The sequence below is a fragment of the Anas acuta genome, chromosome 5 (genome assembly GCF_963932015.1).
Source record: "Anas acuta chromosome 5, bAnaAcu1.1, whole genome shotgun sequence".
Lineage (NCBI taxonomy): Eukaryota > Metazoa > Chordata > Aves > Anseriformes > Anatidae > Anas > Anas acuta.
The window spans coordinates 2,743,315-2,766,442 of NC_088983.1; the positions used below are offsets into that span (position 1 = coordinate 2,743,315).

The window sequence follows — 23,128 nt, forward strand, 5'->3', positions numbered from 1 at the left end:
ACAGATTCATGTAACTGAAGACTATCAAAATGCAGATGGACACAGGGGCAGAGCAAAGACGAAGCATGCATCGATGAACACAGAAGTCCCCAGGTATTTTAAACCTAATTTTCCAGACTTAGCATGTATATAAGTTTTAAAAACAAACAAATAAATAAAGAATGGCAGTGTTGAGGTATTTTCAGAAGAGGAAAAAATTCATCAACAACAGATAAAACAAGTATCATGAATATAATTTATTGGTTCAATTTTTAAACAAACAAAAATAATTAGAATTGACCATTTGATTGGAAACAAATTTTTAACTGTTTCTTTCCTATGCGTAAAATTCAATCTTAGAAGTTTTTGTAGCTGTGCTGGCCTAATTTTTCATCTTTTTATTTACACTAACAGCACTACAAGATCCAGCGCTTTAAGGATAACACTCAACTTTCTCTTGACTTTTCTCTACTTTCTTAAACAGACCGCTAATAAACAAGCCTTTAAGAACTAAACCACAACTGCTCTTCAGCCTTCCACTCTCTTCAGATGTATCAGAATAAAAAAAATTGTTCTCTCTTCTTCGTGTAAACAGGTTGAACTCATAACTCAAACCTCTGATTTATTGGGGTGCACCACATCACCTTACCTGAATGGTGAGCTGATACCTCCTCCATCAACCAGCACAACTGATTTTCCCTGTACCAGCCCAAAAGCTGGGATAAGGATGGTGGGGTTAATGGAGAGCCCACAGAGGAGATGGTTGCAGTGAGATTTGGTTATTTCTTCCCCATTGCCTTTGCAGAAGTGGCTCAGCAGAGTGCTGCTTAACTTTTTGCAGCTCAGGATATTAAGGTAAAGCAGCGCTAATTGTGGTCCTCCTTTCAGCACCAGGCTACTGTTTGCAGTGGTTCAGCCCTGTAGACTGGGGGGAAGAATGTCTGAGAGGGCCAGGGCAGATAATTGATTTTAATTTGCCAGTCTGGTGTGAATCAAAGTACTGGAGCAGTCGGCTGGTCTAGCTGAGTCAAGCTAAGGACGCTCAACATGAACACATGGAGGAGAAACACTGGGAAGAGGAGAGCTATTCAAGTTAAAGAAGAAAGTTTATCCCATGGAAGAATGGCTACTCAGACCCTTCGGGCTAGAAATTAATGACTCCTAACCATCAAAGGAGTGATGTTTTGAAACGAGTTCCCAATAACAGTAATAGAGGATCTTATCTAATCAGTCTTTGCCTTTGAGATATCGTGGTAGGAGTACCGAAAAAGCAAGAAAGACTACCTGGTTCTGCTGACTGCACTTGCAGCTGGGCACCTCCTCTTTCTCATAACCTCACCTGCGTTTAGTCAAGTCAAAGACCTGACTGTTTCTGTGCACTGCACAGCATGTCTACAGCATGTGGAACAAGTGCTGAAGACGGGGAAGGACTGGGCATCTTCATGTTCCCCAGCTTATTCCCAAATCTCAGATCTCTCTGAAGTAGAGCTCAATACTGGTACAAAACTGGGATGTACGAAGTGCTGGGCACATCAGCATAAAAGATCAAATTCAGACCCTTCTTTTGAACTGTAGGACAGCTAACAGTTTCAAGCCACCAGAAACCTGTAGTAGCTCCTCGATTCTAAGATTAACTATAAGCCACAGAAGTGTGTGTGTTAAATAGCAGCTCTGAACCGCATCTCTCATCAAGGAGGCACTGATACGGGCGCTCAGCTCACCAACCACAGCATGAATTAGACATTAAGGGTACCTCTCATGACAAGAGGTATCCTAATCTCTCAAAGAAAGAAACCAGAAACCAAAACCAAACACCCTGGAAACTTTGGAACTAGGCACAGGTTTCAAACAGCTCAAACGTATCATGTGAAAGCAATGGTGCTGCACTGATTTTGGAAATTAATAGCCAGAATCATGGTTACTTGCTGCCTTCAACTGTTTTACGGGTTCTGTTTCATTGATAAGCCCCTGTCCTGCTCAGCTATGGCATCAGCAGTGTGGCACGAAGATGCATTTGTACCATGCAGATGGGCACTGTGAGGAGGTCTCCAAGCAGCTTCAAGCCTAGCTAGAAGAGGAGGATATAAAAATAGCAAGAAAAGCGATACAGCTATATTTAAACTCGTGAGCCAGTTATGTCACAAAAGCCCATTCTGTGCAAGTTTCTTTGGAGGGGGCTCTATAGGCGTTTATGGGGATGTCTGCAGAAACACTAACCAGAAAACAGCAAGCTGAAACCAGGAAAAAATGATGCTGAGAAGTAGCGCGTGAAGATCTCCCACGAACTGATAGCTCTGGAGACCAGCAGCCCTGCTGAAGCCACGGGAACTGATAAACTCAGAACACCAAGAACCTGAGAAAGCTGCACAAGGACGGGAGCGCACAGAAGTATCAAGGTTACTCTGGGGCTGTGTAACTTGGACCACATCCAAGAAAGTGGCGGCTCCTATATATCGACGAGAGCTACAGGATTGTGTACACACATGCTTGGGTGTTTAGTTTGGATCTTGATTATTTTTTTAAATGTATATATTTGTACACAAGTATGTGATGAAAGAGGTACGCCCTCAGTGACCTTCCAAAAACCTATACTGAAGGTCCTGGCACGTCAGGATGATTCTCTAGTTAACAGTTAATTGCTGCTGCTCTGAACAGGTAACTATGAAATATGATTGTGTGGTGAGGAAAAAAAAAAGGAGGGTACTGTGCCTATGGTTACTTGCCATAAATAGTAACAGCTTGATACTACTCATAGCAAGTTTAATGAATAAAGGTTGTTCTAACAAACACTGGCTGTGAGCTCTGTCTCCTCCTGACTTGATTCCCTATCAGGGAAACAACAAGCCTCATTCATGCTAGAAATGCTTAATTGTTCCCCAAATTAGCTAGGTCAGCAAGACCTTGAAGATTCACTGTAGCCCATTGCAAAGTGCAGTACAGACAAGAGTCTCCCTGTGTGCAAATCCATCAATAGGCTGGGAAAGGGAGTAAAATACCAGCAGGACTGAAAAAATGGAAACAGAGAAACTATCTTCACAGGGCCTGTTAACAAGGAACCCATTCAAAACGCCGTCAGAAACACTTTGAGTTGTACATCTCTCACCCACACCCGCTTTCCATAGCAGCCATGCAGCGTTCTTGTGGGTGGCGGAGATCACAGCTGTGAGCAGCAGAGACCCAAAGTACAGTTGCAACAACAGCAACAGAAGTCAGTATGACTAATCAGAACATGGCTTGGGATATTAGTCTGGTTGCAGACAATGATAAGTCCCTACTTGACAGCACAGCAGTCTCCTAAAGAGATTACCGTCTCCAGGCATGCAACGTAATCGCTGAACTAAAATCTGGCTTTAAGAGAACAAATTTAAAAGCAAAGAAACCTGAGTTGCACTGGCTGGACGTATTCCTTGCGAAATCGCTTCAGGTCTGCGCTGATGGGCTGCTCTCCTTTCTCGATTGCCAGCCTGTCTGCTTCAGTAGGCTCCGGCTCGGGGATTTCAAACCTACGAACACAAGCACCAGAAAACTGATGGCAATTAAGATAAAAGCCAAACCCTTTATGTAGGACATGAAGAGCAATTTTATTTAAAGAAATTCAGTGCAGTGAAACTCAGGCACTCATCTGGCATCCAGTCTGCCTGGAATTCCCTCTTCCCCTGGCTATGTGCTGCCAACACACCCAGCTCTCACTGATAATTCCCTAGTTTTTTGGTCATCACAAGATGTCTAGACTAGGATATAAGGTTTTGAACTACCTGCTAGCCTGATTAAGTGAAGATTAGAAGAGAGCTTAAGAGCAGCTTTATCACACAGCATTAACATGTTGTTTACTGTACGAGTCTGTGCCTTTCAAACAAACTGCTTAGAACACTTCAGGATACTCCAACATGTAAGCAGTCCAAACCACCACCACCCCACAGGTGAGGCACACCAACTTCTCTAGCTGATAAGGAATTCAGGTGCTACTTTAACAAACAGGAAAAAAGGAAGCTTGCATTGAAAACTGTCATTGCTGTAGCCCTGTTAAGAAGTTTCTGTTTTATGAACTTCACTGTTTTTCCTGTTTGCCAAATGTATTCCATACAGCACTGAGAACACGAGCAGAAAAGGAGCAGGTAAATGAACATAAAGCCTTTTTCAGAAAGGATAACCACAGCGTACCTTTCAATCAGTAAGCTCAGCAGTTCCTGGGGCTTGCAAAAGGAGCGATATGTGGTAAGGAAAGTACGTACAAAATTTGGATCTGTAAAGACAGAGTAAGAAAACGATGAAAGTTTTTTTAAATCTTGTCTCAAAATATCAGGAAAAAAAAACATATGTCCACACAGGAAGAGTTTAAAGTGCAGAAAATACGCGGAAATTGTAAGTCAAGCCCTTTAGAAAATACCCGAACTGATACTGCTTGTGAAATTTTCATTTAGCCCTCTGATACAATTTCCCTGATACAATTCAGCTGCACATTCTCTCAAAAACTGTCTCAGTCTTGGCATGCAGAATGGCTTACACTCACTGCCCAGGCAGCCATTCAACGCCCTCAGAAAGACAAGGAAAACAACGTAGAACTCGGCTGTCCGCTATCATGACATTAAAAATACCTATACCACCCCGACGAAACATTTGTCTTACCTGTGCTTACAAAAATCTCCCCAGCAGAGCCTGCACGCCTCCCCCGGCCACGCCGCTGCAGCACACAACTGCTGTGGGCTGAGCAGCCGGCAGGGAAAGCAGCACGGGCAGCAGAGGCCTTACAAAGCAAATACCTGCAGCACTTCCAGCCCGTGCATCTCCAGAAGCCACCACACCTGCCTCCTGCCTTCTCGCTGCTGCAGGAGGTGTGTTACCACCAGGCTGTCTGCAAGCCAGGACAATTCTCAGCCCGGTGTCAATCTGCCTGCCCTGGCATTTCGGCTGAGGCCAACACGTGTTTGCTTTGGCCCGCTGCTAGCTTAGAAGCATACATCTGTTATGATCTTGTTTATCAGAGGTATTAAGTGCCCTTTATTTCACACCCCTAACATAGTTTTCCATGCTGCAAGAGCACTCCCATCAGTCGAACCCCTCTGCACCAAGCTGGATTATGAATTCAGTGGCCATCTGCTAAAAAGCTCCATCAAGCTGACCAGCACCACAAAACAGAGTCAAGGAGAGAACCCAGCCCTCTAATACAGCACCCACGTGCTGCAAACACAAACATTTCTCCTCTTGCTCCAAGGTTTCATGCCTCATTTGAAGCCTGGGCACAAAATTACAGCCCCCTGAACAGACGATCTTGATTCATCCCTAGAACACCATCCGAGGAAGGCGGCACAGCACGCAGACACGAGGGAATAAAAATCTACGGACATGCCTGCTTGAAAAAAAACAGCAACCCACAACAAAACACGAATTAAATGCGTAATTACACAGAGTCCCAACGTTTTCCTTTAATTTCTTTCAATTCCACTCTTGGGGAGATTCCTAGATTGCGAATAAGCAGGCTGACAGACGGATCACTTTGGTGTGAGCCTCAGCGGGTCATCATCTGGCCCTAATCCTTCCATGCCTGCAGCAGACCCCCCAGGCGGCTACCAGTGGCTGCAAGCTGCTAGCCTGTGGCCGCAGCAGCTGCCTGAGCTGCTTGGGAGCACATGAATGGTGAAATACAGGAAAACCAGGCCCAGAGAAATGCTCGTGCAGATGTTCACTAAAAGCACGGATTTGGGCTTGTTGGGGGTTTCTTTTTACTTACTGTGCTGTAAATCATCTTGAATCTGTCAGGGAACTTACGCTAGCAGTCATCAACATGCAGTCAGTTAATTTCTTCTAAGAGGCACCCAGAAGATTAAGAGAGACACTTCTTTTAAGCAGGCTTAAATTCCCTTCAAAGGCTCAGCGTTTTTAAGGGAGCCTGCTTGGGAATGTGCTTGAAGGTTGAAGTAATGGTGCTCTCATTCTGGGCTGCTGAGTTTGCACCATAGTCCTGGACTGGCCTGTTCTGCCTCTCTGTCACATCTGTAGTCACTCGCCAGTATTATTTATGGCACTTTTAAAAGAAAAATCATCCTCTTACCACTGAACAGGTGGGCAGGTTCTCTGCTCTGCAGACAAGATCTGCAATTCTCTTAGAATGGGGACTGCTACTCTGCTTTCTGACCTGTGTAGGTGCCTTGATATTATTTTTTAGATTATTTTTATAAATAAACATTCTCGACACAATGGAAAATACAAGCAACGTGCTTCTAATAGTGGCTTACAAGCTAAATTCAAGAGATTAACAACTCTGCATCTGCTGCCTCCCATGGTATCCCGGTATCAACTGGCAAGTTCTTTCACACGACAGGAGTCCTACAAACAACCTCTGCTGGAACAAACCTGCTTCAAACAATCTGAAACCAATGCAAACATCTAAAAACCAAGCAGCTAAAAACGTATTGTTACATAAATACAAAGATAAAGCACCATCAGGATCTGCTAGGAGTCCCTCCGCATGCTGTTAGTTATTGAAATGCCCTTGCGGAGGCAGATGGACAGGGTTTGTTAGTCTTGGCTCCAAACACTGGGAAAAAGCACACAGAAACCCAAGAGGACAACGCTTTCGCTGAAGATTCCCAAAGCCAAAGCAGCACGTACTTGTGCTATAAAGCCCTCGCAAGTTACACTATCAAACTGATAGTCAAATGCACCAGTTCTTTCTGAAAGAGAGAGAGAACCTGAAATGCCACAAAAACCCACATGGCTTTGAACTGGATGACGTGGGATTCACAAACACAGCTCTGGGTTACTTGTGTGACTGGTAGCTGCATCCATACTCAATTTCAGTGTGTGGCCAATGAGAAATACTCTTATCTTCTCTTTCTTTCTTTCAAATATACAGCTCAAGACAATCCAGCTCTAGTTGTTACAGCAGCATGCACGTTTCTAAAGACTCATACCTAAGTTCTCTCAAACTTTTCCAGCAGTGTTAGTACTTTACATAATTACAAGTTTTATTTCCGTGGCTTTAAGACAGCATTTCACAGGAAAGGCTGAAGAATTGATTGGGATTTGCCTCCTTTTCTACTTCAGAAAGCGGCAGGCTAAGGCTTAACAGAAATAACCAGCGACGTTTCTCCTCCTCCACACAGCACGCAGCACTGCTGCTTTAGCCACGATGGTCTTGGGAGAAGAATGAAGCAAAGGTTTAACAGAAAGTATTGGTAGCTCCTATTAGACCACTGACACACTGCAGGGGGGGGTGCCTGCATGCTTGAAGTCTTCTTATAGCTTTGCCAGCAAAGCCACTTGATTTAATAAGATGCTGGTTATTTCTGCAAACCTCGCTTTACATTTAACTATATGGTGGGGAAAAAAAGAAAGAAAAGAAAAGAAAAAAAAGAGAAAAAAGGGACTAAATTAATTACCCATACAAGCACCATCTTAAAAAAAAACGTATATAGTAAATGTTGAGGGTACCTGCATACATATGGTATGTTAACCTTTCGATTAATTTCACAACCGTTCCTCCTTTGATGATAGGAATTCCATTCCTGCTTTGCAAGTTGTCCTCAAAAACAATGTTTTCCTCAGAGTCTTCCACTACAAAACGATACACGCTTGGGCTGGGCAACCTCAGGGGCTGTTCGTTTTCTTCTTGCAGTAACACTGAATCAAGCATCCTATCCAGAGTACTCCGATACTGGAGGGAAATCAGAGCAGCCATCCAATTACTCTTCTCTTCAGCAGACTTGGCAGCAAAGAGTATACTGTTCTCATCTTTAGGCACCAGTTCAAAAGCATGTTTATATTCAGATGTGTCATCTTTATCAATAATCTGTATTTTTCTCATGATAAGTTTTTCCTTCAGTCTATACTCCGCATTGCTGTAACCGGGCAGCCGTGACTGGCCGTGATTAGTTTTACAGCTGATCATTAAACCATCAAAGAGAAAGATGTGGCGTTCATGTTTGGCTCCTATTTTTGTCAAGGTGCCTTCCATTATGAATTCGTTACAGCACTGCCCAATATCTTTGCCTTCCCAGCCATCAATATTTTTCTGGATTTCATTCATTTTCTTGATGGCCAAGTGTTTGCTTCTTATTTGTCGGTTATAGAAGCGACAGACTGGCTCCCTTGAACGAATAAAAGAAAAAGTCACGATGGGCACATTCCATGTTTGCCATCCCAAGAGACCAAAGTAAAACCACCTAAATTAATTGCTTATCATTCTTTCTTTCCCCTAATCAAGTTTACTGTTCCAAATAAACTACGTGCACTGTTTTGACAAGTGAGAGAGCAAGATATTGACATTATTGATAGAAATGGATGCTAAAAGTTTGGGCTGCTATTCCATTTACAATGAAAATGGGCATAGACACGCCTTGAACAGGAAACACACACACTAACTAGAAAAAAAAGGACAATTCCTTCCACGTAATTTATTTCTTTCTCTCTCAACTTTGGGGAACCTGTGTAGTTTTGTGGATTATTACCCAGGCCGACGTCTCGGGGAGTGTTTGCTGTAAATGCGCTCCATGCTGCACTGGAGGTTCAGAAGAGCAGTAATGGCTTGTTTTAGGCACTCCCGATCCTCTTCATCTTCACTGCATTCCTGCAGTTGCTATAACATAATAAACAGTTTTCTTTCAGATTTATCTGAATTACAGACGGGTAGGAAGGCTGACAAACATTCTTACAGTGTTTTCCACAGCACTCAGTGAAATCAATGACTCCAAGCCCATCAAAGAGTAATTCCTAGTGGCACACTCAGAACTAGCTGTGTGTAACTACAAACCATTTGTCAGACACTCGGGAACAGTCTGTACGTATGCAAAAGCAGAGAACAGGTGGGAGTTTAGAAAGACAACCCTTTTCTTACCGAGTGCCAGTACTAACTGTCGGAGACATTTTTTGCTGTTATTTTTTCAACAAGATCCTATTTTGCAACTGATAAGGATTTTGTTAAACAGTTTGGAGGTTTGAAGCAGTCAAGGGTGAAATGCTGTTGTATGTAACCACATGTAATATTCCTTCAATAATTCAATTTCAACATTTCAGAGCATGTTTAAAAGACAGAAGGACCAAGATTCGCTCTCTTCTTACTGCTCTGAACTCAGTCATCTTCAGCAAATTCATCTATTTCAAGAAGAAACAGCAACTCTGTCTGGCAAACTCCACCATACCAAATAAAGCCTGAAATTCAAGATTTGCTTCTAATTGCAAAATGTAAACACAGTGAGAATCAGCATGAAGACCAGATCTGTCTTTGCCACTAGGCAGAAACTTCTCCTATTTGGCAATTTAACAAGCTTTCCTACCACCTCTATACACTCAACTGCAGTACGGTTTGAGAAAAGCCTATTTCCAGAATTCCTCTTTTTGGTAAAGGTCATCACACCTAAAACACTACTGCTCTAAATAAGAGAGATTTTGCTTTTTAACCCCTTTTATGTTCAAAATTGTATGATTTTTTTTTAAAGAAAACTCAGGCAAACTGATTTGCAGGGCAATATCAAGACACTATGCCAGGCAGTTCTGGGTAAGTTCTGTTTTACCTTCTTGCTTCAAGAGAAATCTTACAATCACTCAGCATGGCAGAAGCCTTCTTTTCCTTTCCCCACTAAGTTCCCTCAGCAAGGATATGTAGCTTCCTCTAAAAGTAATTGAGAGAATGGGATTTGACCAGATTGGTCCACTCTCTTCCTTTAATTTAAATCACTGAATTTTTTGTTTTTCACAGAAATGAGAGTTTCGTGGCAAAAAACTTCTGGGAAGTTTATGAGCTGGGGAACAGTACAGGAAAGGGAAAAAAATAAGACTTAAATCTTTGTGGAAACCCTCTTTTTTTTTTTTTCCTTTGCATCTGCCACAGAAATGGAAACAACATGAAAATGGCTTGAAAAGTGCCATATCCTAAAAGTGGGGAAAGCTATTGAGCCTGATAAAATACTTTTCTTCCTCCCATGTCTTGAGCACAATTTCTTGCATACCCTTCCCGAAGTGAGACTTTGGCAGTTAACAGACATTAAAGGGCATACTTTGCTTTTGTTGTTGGTGGTAACGAACAAACAAAACCCCACTTGTCTAGTAATTTAATCCATTTCTACATCTTAACAAATAGATTCCTAAAGATCAGGGAGACTACCTGAAGCTCATTCTCTGTAATCACTTGACCAACATCTGCTTTTCCAAATGCCTGTTCATATTGAGCATCTTTCTGACTAAACAGCAGATTAAAAAAGTGCAACATTTGCTAGACAGAGAAAATATGTAAATCTACAGGAAAAGGGAAAAAGGGGTCCTGCATATATCAGATACATTTAAGAATACCAGACAAATCGAGTATTAACTATTCATTTTTTTATTATACAGAAAACTGAGAGAGAACAGTAATGAAGCACGGTATTCATTAAGGAAATCATGTCATGATGATCCTGTAACATACTGGCCAGGGTTTCTGTCTGTGTCAGCAATTAGGTAACAGTGGAAAAGATCAAAAGGCAGAATTTCATATACTTTGGGTTGCCTGATAACTACATAGTGAGTCACATGCATGAATTAGGGGCAATCTTGTGCCTGACAGTCACATGAGAAGGCAGGCTGTATTCTCTAGTCGATAAAAGCAAGCCATCTTGGACTTGTGCACAGACTCGAGCTGCTGATTTTCAGGATTTTAAAGATTCATCTGTCTCACACCTTGTTCAGGACTTGGATAGATTATGTGACCCCTCGAGTCCTTCCCACTGCATTTACTGAGTAATGTTTCCTGGAACTCTTGTATTGACAGACGTTTATGAAAACATTACTGGAGCTTGAAAGACTGATGAAACACTGAGCGCTTCTCTACACTGCCAGCATTCAGGTGTCTGTCCTCCCAAGTGTCAAACTTAGTGATTTGAAACACAGAATATTCGGATAATCAATTAAAAATGTCACAGTCAGAATGCATTTGTTACCTGTTGGCAAGAGCTAACATTTTTTGATTGCTACCAGTCATTTTTCTTCAAGGTATTTCCTTAGTGTGACTTCCTTCAACCTTCACTACAATCACGCGTTGCGAAACAATCCAAGGTAAGGTTTGTCTTCTGTCATGATTTGAATAAGTAATCAACGTCATTAAGGAGAAGTGACAGCAGGGTGTTCAAAGGCTATTTCCTGGAGTATTTCTGGAGAATAGAGACCTCTCTGCTGCTGCTGCCCAAGAGCAGACAAACCAGAGGAAATCGATATGGAAAGGACTAGGAAAGTCCTTTCCATATTCTGATGCAGATTTCGCATGAAATGGCTGCATGTCCAGGCTTTTGCAAAGAGGAAAGTTGTTCTGCTTGAAAGAATTTTCAAGCTTTTCAAACTTTAATTTCATCCAATTTATTTTTCCTGTTTTGCAGGAGAGCAAACGTCAGGGCCCGCACTTCTGTAAATCATTCATTATTTTATTTACCTCCCAAATTCAGTAGCTTTGGGGTTTTTAGGTTGTTTGTTTTTTTTTCAGACTGTTGCTCATAAATAAAGTTAGCAAACAGCTTTTCTCTCTGCTGAAGCCAAGATAATATTCTATATGAGTATTCTGTTCCTCTTCTGCTTCCATTTTTTGCCAGTTCTTTTTCAACCAAGGTTCCTAGAGCCAAATACAACGGCATCAGAGAAGCAGTCACCCATACTTCATAACTTACTAATATTGTTGAATAAATGCTTTCTCTATCCCTAAAAACACTCTGCTTTTTAAGAATCACTGCTGTAGGTTTAGGATGTCTTCAAAATGCAACATGAAGTTCAGATTTGAAACCTGCAACTGAAGTGATCACAACAAAAGGTTCGGTAATTATGATTATTTGGATAAAGGTCAAATTTCATCATGTTCACTACCAGAATTCCCTAGCTAAAAAAAAACAACAAACCATTGGCTAATTACCTTTCATGCAGAATCCTGTTACTTTGTAATAAAGGTAAAAACAATTAAAGAAACAAAACTTTTTCTACTACCTCCAGATTATTCTTCAAAGACCCGAGGCAATTTGAAGAACGTGCATTTAGAAGCTGATCCCATCGATATTAGCCGGAGATCTGAGCAGACTCAGAGCCTCCCATGAGACAGAAAACTCTTACAGCATTGCAAACTTAAGACAGGCTATCAAAAATGAATTGTCTTCTCTGTGCAACAGTTTAAAACAGAAATAGTAACCACCCTTTCCTGCCACTGAAGAAAAAACTAACATGTTCGTATGCTAAGCATTTAATCTTAAATTTGAAAACAAATTACAAAACCCTCAAAACAAAGCACTGTCTGGTAAGACATGTGTGTCGTCGTTTCCCTGAATAGCAAGCAAACCCCACAGAGCTTGTAAAATCAGGTAAATGCTCAGATTCTCCCAAAGCTGGGGCTCGTGATTTCATTCTTTAATTTCATACCGAGGCACTCTCATTCCCAGCTTCAAGACACAATGGATCAAACATTAGCCTGACCTTCAGCATAATACAGGTCACTGAACTAATTGTGTCGTTGAAACATGAAAGAACAACATTTTAAGAGGTTCCAGAGACTTATCATATGCAACTGACCCTTGCGGAAAGGGAAGTTGCACTATTTTGAAAAGGAGATGTAGTTACGAAGCTGTAAGTGTTCACAGCAAGGCTCGCAGAACAACGCTGCACTTCTGCTGTCATCCTTTAGTTCTCAGCTTTGTGTTTCTTTTCTTTTTGAAGCTCTCCTCATAGAAACACAAGTTTTACGAAGGCAAATACTAAAACTATGGCAATTTAAATTTTAGGTTCTCAAAATAGATCTGCAGTAATCCGCATAAAAGCTCTGACAGTTACACAGGGATGTTTTTTTTTAAGCTTTGTTAATTTTTTTCTAAGCTGAGTATCAACAGAAACACTTGCAGATTTAAAATTTGTTGAAGTCACTTGGATTTAAAACTTTCTACATGATCCTGGTAAATCCATACATTGCAATGTGTGGTTCCTGGCTTACGTCAAATGACCAGTATTTTGGAGGGTAAAAAAAAGAGTACATGTTAGTTATTAATCACAAACCTAGTCTTAAGCCAACTGTTATTTTTTCTGGTATGAGTTCCTTTACTTTTGAGAAGATTTTACATTGCATTACAGATGTTCTAGGTTGCAAAGTTTCCTATTCTTCCTTCATTCAAATAAATCCTGAAATAAAATGGAAGACCACAGAACACATAGCGCTGTACAACACTGGTAACAGTGCTTTTTACACTGAGAACTTAAAAAAAAAAAAAAAAAAAAGTAATTTCTGAAGCTATTAACGAAATGTCAGCTATAGCCACAGGATATTCCATCTATTTAATCTGAGTATATCCCATTTAGTTAATAATTCACTTAACCTTATTCGTATTACAAACTTTCCCAACACAATAGGGCAAACAGAAACTTTTTTACATTATCCTCAACTACTTCCAAAAGCTCTGACCTAAGTATTTTTTCAAGACACTACATTTTCTACAGCAAGGGTGCTTTTTCTTATTCAAGAATGGTTATTATAGATCTCAGATGTTAAATTTCTGCTGACTGCTGGCCTCTGATCTCATAACTCACTGCAGAAACATTTGCTTGTAAGCAAAAAAGATCCACGCTTAGTTACTTTTTGGCTTTTAGCTGTTATACCCAGGGGAAATATCTACTGATGTGAACTACCTTGCTAGTGCATATCAGAATAAAATACGCCCAAGTGATATGTGGTCAGACCAAGCAAGGCTATTGTAATTTAAGTAATGCCTTAATAGGCAGCACAGCTCATACAGACTGGATGCCAATGTAAACAATTTGTATGGTAAGACCCCCAAAATACATCCTAGAGGGATAATTTTTTATCAGCTAAATCAGAATTCCATAATGCCTCCATATTTCATCAATACCATTTCATGGAAGATACAAAGAAAGAAAATATTATCACTTATTTTCATCCTTCCTTATCATAGAGAAAGTGTGGTACACCATGAAAAACGGTACTTTTTGCAGTATCTCTTCAGTTTAGGGCTCAAGACAAATAAGTTAACATTAAGAACAGATTATTCCTTGCTGAAAAGAAGTGCTCTCCACCACCCCAGCCCCACCAAGATCAGCTGAGTTACAACTGTAGTGTGACTTGGCACTGAGAATACTTTTCTGAATCATGCTTAGCTTTTACTGAATGGTCATAAAATGCAGAACCCTAGGAAAGAAGGAATTAAAATATGTGTGTATTACATTTTAAACTATGTTAGAACTCACACTCAATAAAGGTTTAGCTGAATAAAATATAAAAACTACTTCAAATATTCATAACAAGAGGTGCTTTTGATGATTTTTCACATGAATTTACTTTTCAGACATACCCTGATGTCGAATTAATGTTTGTCATAACTTTTGATTTCCAGCAGCAGTAAGTAAAATCGAATTGCCTATCTAAAAGCTCAGACTGTCCACATAAAGAAAGGTTTTTAGCAGGAAGGAAGAGTGTGGCTTCACTTACCTGTAGTAACTCAAAGTAGTGCAAACAATGATAGACTGGGATGAGCATGAGTCGTGGGAGGACGTATCGCACAGCTTCTTTAAACCCTTCAGCAGTAGACTGAAAAGGAAGAACAAACAGGATTACTTACAGTGACATACTCAAAACAGGGCTGGACAACGCCCTGAGCACCCTGGTCAGATTCTGAAGTTAGCTTGGGCTAACAGATCCAGGGCATCACGATCTGCATTACTCTATGCTTATAAGCAAGGAATTTTGCAAAATCGTTTGTCTAATGAGACTCCCTGCAAAATTCAGAGACAAAAAAAATGCTCTGACATCAAGCAAGAGAACCTGTGAACACCCTTTTGCAGATAATGCAAGCACTTTTTTTCTATCAGCAGCTTAGGGTGGATTTTAATGCACGCTCACTAGCAAGCCCATAGCTCTGAGAACCCCCACAAATGCTGGCACAATCTTGCTGTTGAAAGAGGGAACCAGCTGAACGGTTTACATTTTTGCCAGAAGCAGCAAATCAAATAGATAAGATAGATGACCAAGTTAACCACAATTCTTTTTATAAGAACCCTCTAATACACAAGATGGTCATATCACAAGCCCTGGACACCTTTATATCTCAGCAGTTTGCTGAGATTACTCAATTAATAACAACAGTTCAAGGCGACAACACCTAAAAATAACGTGTTATCAGTGGCTAAGCTGCCCCCGTGATTCCAGACACATCCCAGAATGCAGAACAAGGCTCATACCCACTTCCAAAACATGTTTCACTGTGGGCCACAGTTTGCTGCAGAATTTAAAGAAAACACTGGAATGTTCAAGAACAGCCAGGGCTCCTATCCTCGTCACCAACTTCCCTCTAATCACCCCTCCTCTCAATTAGGCATGCTGTGCTGCCATTTTTACCCCATATACCACAGAAATATGGTGCATCATCACTGAAGACGTTAATGTTAGTATCTCCCCTTCCTCAAAAGCTGAGATATCACAAGTTTGTGAGTTAGAAAATGCATCAGAAATCCTCTCCCATCCCCAGCAGTTAACTAACACAGAAATTTGGGTTGCGAGACAAGAAGAATTTTTCCAGCTGACGGTGAAATCCTTGTCCTCTTCCATACCAAACAGGAACCTAATTACCTGATCTCTGTTTTGGAAATGAGCCCTCCCCCTTGTTTAAGACTTCTGGCTGCATCTCTCTGCAATTGCCAGAGACAGCTCCTGCAAGGCCACTGCCCAGAGCTTGGATTTCTGCCTTTCCTCAGAGCTTGCGGAAGGGTGGAGGAACATTCCTAGGAAAGCCCAAACCCTCCTATAGTAAGGAGAGTCAGAGAGGAGCCCAGATTGATTGTCAAATAACTCAATTACCAATTTAATCTGGAATATAGTTTGGGGCTTTAAATTTGCTAGGGAGATGGATAGAAGGCCTTCTTCATTCACCAAGTAATATTTCAGAGCAAGGTGAGGCAGCTTACCAAGTGCTCAGAGCTGGAAATACTCTGAAGAAGAGGATAATTTGTGCTCTCAGAGATGCAGGTCCCAGTAAACTGTACAAACTAAGTGCTACTGTAACGGGTTTAGCTGGGAGCCCCAGTGACGGAATGCACATTGCAGCTCCTCTAAGTACACTACGGAACACGAGCTCAGCTTTCTTCTGAGCAGCAGCAGCCTTTAATAGATCTGCCAAGTTGGCAGAGATTAAAAATAAAAAAATAATAATGAAAATAACATCACAGATGATCTTGCTGGAGAGTCCTATTAAAGATATGATTTCTGCAGTTTTCTTGGAAAAACTGTCAGCCAATCCCAATGCCAAACATGGGACCTGGGATATCCATGGAAGAAAATGCAAATATCACTCCCTGATGCCTGTGCTTGCTGTTAAAAGGCAAAAGAGAAATAGAAACAGCGGGTATGAAAGGTTACCCCCTCTATTCAAAACCAAGAGAATCCAAACCTTGAAAACCTGAGAACCAAATCAATTCAGTGTTTTTCATTTGCACTTACCTGAAAGTGAAGAGCAACAGCAGGTTTTGCCATCAAGTTATTAAAATGCTCATGAAATTGTGGGGAGAGAATATCCTGGGACAAGGTCTCGTATGGATCAAAGGCTTGCTCCTAAATAAAGGCAGAGAATTATGTACATACAGAAGAATGCAACATACTTCTGGCCCTGTTGGCAGCACAATTCATTCCGTTAATAAGCAGATAGACATGTAGAACTTTTCAAAAGATCCATTTTGCAAAACAAAAATATTCATTAAGCCACACATCTCTGTTACTGCTAAGTTGTAAAGGCACAAAACATTTTCTCAGCATTTGTCAACCTCACCATACTTATCGCTGATACAAACCGTTTTACTGAAACAGTGGGAACCACCAAGAGTTTTCAGCCCCCCCACATTTCACAAAGAACGGTTAATTCACCTCCTCTGGCAGTAAGGAATGAAAATTTGGAAAGAAGTGAAGGTAAAGTGCCACTTCAGGTGAACTTTGGACATTGTCACAAGGAGGCATTGTTGTGCCACCTCCATTTCAGAATACATTGCTTAAAGATGGCCTGTTGTAAACACCAGCGTTCTGCACACTCCTCTGGTCATGTTGTAAAGCAGGGAAAATATCTCACTGGCACAAAGTAACAAGCCTGCAAGAGCCTCAGGGTAAATAAAGCCCTCTAAGGGGGTCAAACGAAGTCTGTTGGGGCTAACACTGGCCAGTAGAAAAGCATGGATTTGGTTTTTGTGAAAAGCAAGAGTTGGTTGAGCAGTACGTCCAAAAGATTACTAGAAAACAAGAGAGATCTTTAGGGAGTTCAAATACAGTCCCACCAATTCCAACATAGTGTACTTGGGATGTGATAAAATAAAGCCTCCAAAAAGGTGATGCACCACAGCTTCCAATCTCCACCATGAGCCACGGGATACACTCAGGAGTCTGCGCTGGGTGACACAGGATGCAGGCTGACCCCAACAGTTCCAGGTGCAGAAATCACAACTCTGGATGGGGCACCTGGCTGCGATTCTGGAATACCAACCGCAGCAGGATGGGATGGAAGCCTGACTTGACACGAATCTCTGCAGGACTCATTTACGACTGCCCATAGATCACCTGCTCCAAAGCCCGCCAGGCTGTTCCTGAGTCTGCAGATTCACGGGGCTGAATCACTCGTGAATCACAGAGTGAGTCTCTGCAGATGGCACCACGCCCAGAATTAGCACATCCCTCTTTTCCCTAGTGCAGAAGCAGAATTTGGGAGCACCGAGCACCACAAAGGCTCACTGGAACATTCAGGTGAAGTCTCAAGTCTCTCATGGCCGGGGGCGCAGGGGATTTCCTACTTTACTCATGGGCAGCTCTGATTCAACTCTTGTGGGGAAGGAGAAGCAAAGAACACACTCTCTTTTCACATGCAAATTCTAATCCTCACTCAGCCGTCATCCTCAAGTTCTCCTCATTACTGTCCATTCGCATTAGACTGTATCTCGTGGTGGGGAAAAAAAGATTTGGCAGATCAGCAGCAGCAGCTGCCGAGGAAAGAGGAGGCACTAAATGAGCAGGCTGATTTTCCTGAGCAGTCTGAATGCTTTTTACAGCCTGCTCTTTTGGTGACATTACGCTCCTGCCCACTACCTACAGGCATGGGATACGAGGGTCTCACTTGACAGTATCCGAAGTAAAGATGAGGAAGGCAACACTGCACACACGGCTTCTCTTTTCCATACCAGCCATGACAAAAAATGAATATAAACCTCTGCAGAAACATTAAATCATCCATGGGCATGGGCTCGGCTGCGTCCAGAGGCAGTTGGCAGGGACACAGATGGCTGCAGCTGCTCCACGGGCTGGCTCTCTCCCCTCTGTGCCACTGGACGCAAGCACAGCGTAGAGCTGGAACTACTCAAAATGTAATCTCGCATGCACATCTACTGGGGGAGCCAGACCAACACATTTATGATGTGCTTTTACTGCCTTTTACTGCATTTTAGAAGTGTTTTCAGTTTCTTCCACTCAGACTTTAATCAATATTTCAAGTTTTTGGTTTTGTTTTCTGAGCACAAGCCTGAACCAAACTGCATTAGCTATCTTCCCCAAGAGAACGATCAGAAAAAAACTTGGATTTTATGTTTGCAATTTCACAAAACCTCCTGAGCTACGGAGACGTTAACTTGATGCCTATCTAACCTATCTTAATGCAGCTCTGGAGTGGTGTTTGTATTTTTCAGCTCCTTTTGCTGTAGTGCAGCTGTTGGCGTCTTTTTTTTTTGCTTTGTGGATACCTAAAACATCTCCCATGAAAACACCAATACCAGCGTAACAAATTTACAATCTACTGCTAATAACCTTGCTTTGTTAGCTGCCTTCTGAAGACAACTTCAACATAGGCTCAAAGGCACTGCCCTCACTCCTGCCGTTCTCCTGCCACCAACTGAACAACACCGATGAGATTATCTGAGGCAATCGTTAAAAACATGTTGTGGTAGTGAGAATTGCAAAGGGTAGCGCCAAGCTAAAAAAAAAATGTGTTTACCCACATATTTAGCAAATATCCATGTCCCACTCATGTGCGTCAGGCATCAAGTTTTTGAATTTGTTTCACACCAGGGAAAACTTATTTTCCCCATACTTCCCTATCTCAAAAACACCATAATATTTACGGTTAAAGCTTTCCAGAGGACTGATGCAGAATAAAAACAGACAAAGCAGGAAAATTCCAGCTTGCAAGGGCTGTTTGTTTTTAATTATCCTTCCAAACAAGTTGAAGGACCTTTATAATGGAAGCACTAAGCAAACAAGCCTGGCAGTACGACAGGCAGAGCAAATAAACAGTTCATTTTCCAATCTCTCTTTAATGATCCCTTTTACACATATCCACAGAAAGATGATCTAGACCCGTGAGATGATCAAATGAACAATTAAGTATGTCTTTTTCTGCATTAATTCCATTATTCAATGCGAACTTACTAATTGCATAAAAAGGTTTGAAGAATAATGTTCTTCATCACCTGCTTAAGTTTTTCAGTTAATAAAAAGCAAACCAGATTTTTACCCATTTGAAATAATTTGTTTCCTTTAGAGCACAGGATGCTGAAGAATACTTTTGCCACAAACTGCAATATATGATTGTGCTGTACCATTTCAAATTTTAAGTCTTTTTTTTCAATTTTATATAATAGCTACTTTAATTTGTTGTTCAAGTGTTTTTCCCTATCATTGTATAAGCAATTACGCATTAACATTTTAAGAGCTAAGACTTATTCAACCAGACTTTTCTACTGATAGATCTCCTGAGTGGCTTAATTTAAATAAAGACAGCAAAACCTGATCTTTCTGGTATATTCCTACGTGAGCAGCACACGGGCTGAAGGACGTGTATTCCTGACACCTACAACAATGTAATTCTTTTCCAGGTGGCACTGGTGGGTTCACGCACTCCGACTCTAAAAATCAGATGTACTTAAAAATGAAATAGAGAAGTCACAGGTTCTCGTTTACTTAAACATAGTGCTTCTAAGATAAAACCATAAGTTTCACATTCACTGTGTGATTTGCCTGAGATATTCTCTCTCTCAGGCCAGAATATCTCATTTGACTTCCTTTCTAACACAGCCCATATGGTTTACATGGTTACCCTAACACTTCTGTTCAAAAAACTGGGCTCAACACATCTCTCATTTAAACGTGTCCGGAGGCAGAAAAAAATCCAATCCACACCCACCTTGGTTATTTACTCCAAGAGTTAGCTCCCCTGACAGTTACACAGGTGTGGCATATTTCTAACCTGAACTGTCCTGTTGCCTTCCAGATACTGCTTTTTGCTGTGCCCCTCCATGATAAATTCCTGAGCAATTTTGTACTCAGTTTTAAGGTCATGACAGTACCTGTCTCATATTGTTTGACTAAACTGAGCTCTATCTCAGACTGTTTCTTTCTCTGAAACTACTTCTGTGACTCCCTTCTGCAGTCCTTCCAGTATTTGAAAGCCCCATTAAAACAAAAACAAAACAAAGAACACGAATTCCACGTGCAGTCTCTCTCCTTAATTCCTACGCTTTAATATCTATGGGTCAATTGGTATCAGTAGCACTTTTGCCAAATACTGAACGGTAAAGAACCCGCTTAATTGCTTGTCTGTTCTGATCATTCATTCCCTCCCAGAGTCATTGCTTTGCATGGACATTCCCATTCCAGATGTGTAACAACGCATTTGTCTGAGTAATTCAAGTCACCTTACAACGGCAACAATTTTTGGGTAGCACTGGGCCTGACACCAAAGCCTCCAGAAATCAATGTTCCACCTTCTAGTAAGCAATCCCAGGTAACTGCTTTTCAAAACCACATCCCTACAGGATCGTAGCAATTAATTCCCACTCCAAAGTTAGGTTTTGGTTTTGTGCTCACCTGCTTGATACAGGTTTTGTGACAGGCAAAAAATATACTTTAGCTTACCTATTAAAGAACAGGTAAGGAAGATCTCTGTTCAGAGCCTATTAAGAGAACTAATTACAGCCATAAACTTACTGGAGATATTAAAGTCATGACCAAAAACTTACCAAGAAAAAAAAAAAAGGCAACAAAACCAAACCACAACATTAAAAGCAAAGCAAAGCAAAGCCCTTACCTCTGCAAGATCCTCAAAGCAGCTGCCAGCCAGAGGATGAGGACTGCTTTCATCAGTCATTTCTACAGTATCCTCAATCAATCCCAAAAGCTTCACTGTCAACTCATGAATATCTGAAATGTTGCTGAATACCACATCGATATCCTGCAAACGTGAAATGTATCTTAGTAGTGTTTAGAACCATATATTTTGTTTATGTAAATACCACAGCATTTTTCAGGAAGTCTGAACCAAGAGGTTAAGTGGAAAACAGCTAGGAAGAAAGTTAAATTACGTGGCCTCCCCAGCCCAGCAGGCTTGTCTGGGCACATCCAGCCTTGCACAATTCTCACCCCAGCAATATAAAGTACACCTTCCTTCCAAGGCTGGAAGGGCAGCAGCCTGGGTACAGTCTGCTCCGAGCTTTGGACAGAAATGTCCGGCCTTTTCAGCCACAATTCACAACTGTTATTTTCCCCTCTGATGATTCTTGTCTCCGAACACAACAGGAAGGAGGCAACTTAAAGCAGCTCCAAGGTCAGAGCCTCAAGAGCACAGGTAAAACTAAAGCAGCACTGGGCTGCTTCAGCAAAAACACTACCTGGGTACAGAGGAGCTGAGCTGGCAGTTTCTTTTACAAAGCCTGCTTTTAGACTTTTCAGATTCACACACCACAAAGGCACGCAACTATGCGATCTCTTCCAACAGCTCTCATTCTTCTTCTGACCCCTCTGAAAAACATTTCTCAAAAGCCTTCTCTGCCCCTACCTAACCTTGCAGCTTTCTTTGTCCTGCTAGCTGCAAGACCATGGCAAGCTCTTCATGGGAACGAGCAATCTCGGTCTTTCATACCCGTTCCCACTTAACAAAGAATATTCCTCAACTCCAAAACATCACTCGCTTTTCTCCCCCTAACTTCTTTATTTGAATTCTCTCCCCATATTTTCACAATTGTCTGATGTCCCATCAGCTACCGAGGGACCTCCATGCTCAGCAGTAAGGAGAACGTCTTCTGCTGCCTCTCTGTTTAACCTTCTGGTATCACTTAAGAATCCCAGTTCAGGTTTTGCTGGCCTGGTCCCCTTCTCCTTCCTCCCTCCCACATGAAGGGTTCACTAATCTCTTATTACTATTACTTCTCCTACAAGAGCTGTGCTTCTCCTTTAAGACTCCAGCATCCTGAAAACAAAATTTGCCACAAATACAATTTCAGTCAATTATCAAGTACTTGAACCATAAATCAAATAGAGATTTCCTTTACAGTCAGTCACATGCTAGAGAATCTGGAGCCAAGGGCTGTTTTATTTGCAGTTTCTGCAGATATGGGGCCCTGGAATGGACTTCAAATGTCAATTCAAGCATTCATCTGCATTCAGCGTACATGCAGGTAGATAATTCTTGTGTTAAGCAGAAGTTAACTATTACATCCATGGCCAAAGGGCACCAGCTCTCACTGGCATCCAGCCAGGAATCCCGTCCATCGGGCTTCACTCTGAGAGCAGTACTCTTCATACTCTTAATGGCAATTCCTCCCGTTTATTTCATATACAGGCACCGCTTGTTATGCGCTGACATACAATAAATCACATTCAATTTTACCTCCAGTGCAGTTAATGTAAAATTGATACGTTATGGCTGCTAATGGAGAAACCAGCGTTACACATCAATAACCTATTAAGGACTTACGTTAGGTGTGAACAATTTTCTGTTAGATAGGAAAGCTTCCCGAAATACTTTTATTATCAGATTCAGCTCCCGCAGATATTGCCTTTCTTCTGCAATTTCATTTCTCACTAGGTCGTAGTAGTTGAGTTCCCCAGAAGAAGAGGGCTCGTCTTCACAGAGAGAAACCAAGCCGATGTCATCCTGATCAAACATATCCATCAAAACCTAGCAAAGAAATTAAAAAAATTACATGCAAGCCTGATTTTTACACTTGGATCAAGCTCAGCTATTTCAATGTGTTCAGAGAAATCCTTTGAGTTTTTAATACAATACTTTCTGTGATCACTTTCACAAGGGAGTAATATTTAAACTTTGGCAGCAGAAGGCTGGAACAGATGCCAAAGCCATTTTCCCCTTTATAAGTTAGTACGACCTAGAAAACAAGTTACAATTCA

The 23,128-nt window shown here is 41.4% G+C and overlaps 1 protein-coding gene across 1 annotated transcript in view; it reads right to left on the reverse strand.

Moving 5' to 3' along the window:
- The window catches only part of SOS2 (SOS Ras/Rho guanine nucleotide exchange factor 2), a 52,291-nt gene that overhangs the window by 13,212 nt on the left and 15,951 nt on the right, over window positions 1-23,128 (reverse strand). Inside the window, exons 5-12 of the mRNA XM_068682229.1 lie at window positions 22,695-22,898; window positions 21,030-21,173; window positions 16,418-16,528; window positions 14,414-14,512; window positions 8,427-8,554; window positions 7,411-8,066; window positions 4,141-4,222; window positions 3,360-3,482 (exon numbers count right to left, since the gene is read on the reverse strand). Of these exons, the coding sequence (XP_068538330.1) occupies window positions 3,360-3,482; window positions 4,141-4,222; window positions 7,411-8,066; window positions 8,427-8,554; window positions 14,414-14,512; window positions 16,418-16,528; window positions 21,030-21,173; window positions 22,695-22,898 (1,547 nt within the window). The remainder of the gene's footprint in view (window positions 1-3,359; window positions 3,483-4,140; window positions 4,223-7,410; window positions 8,067-8,426; window positions 8,555-14,413; window positions 14,513-16,417; window positions 16,529-21,029; window positions 21,174-22,694; window positions 22,899-23,128) is intronic.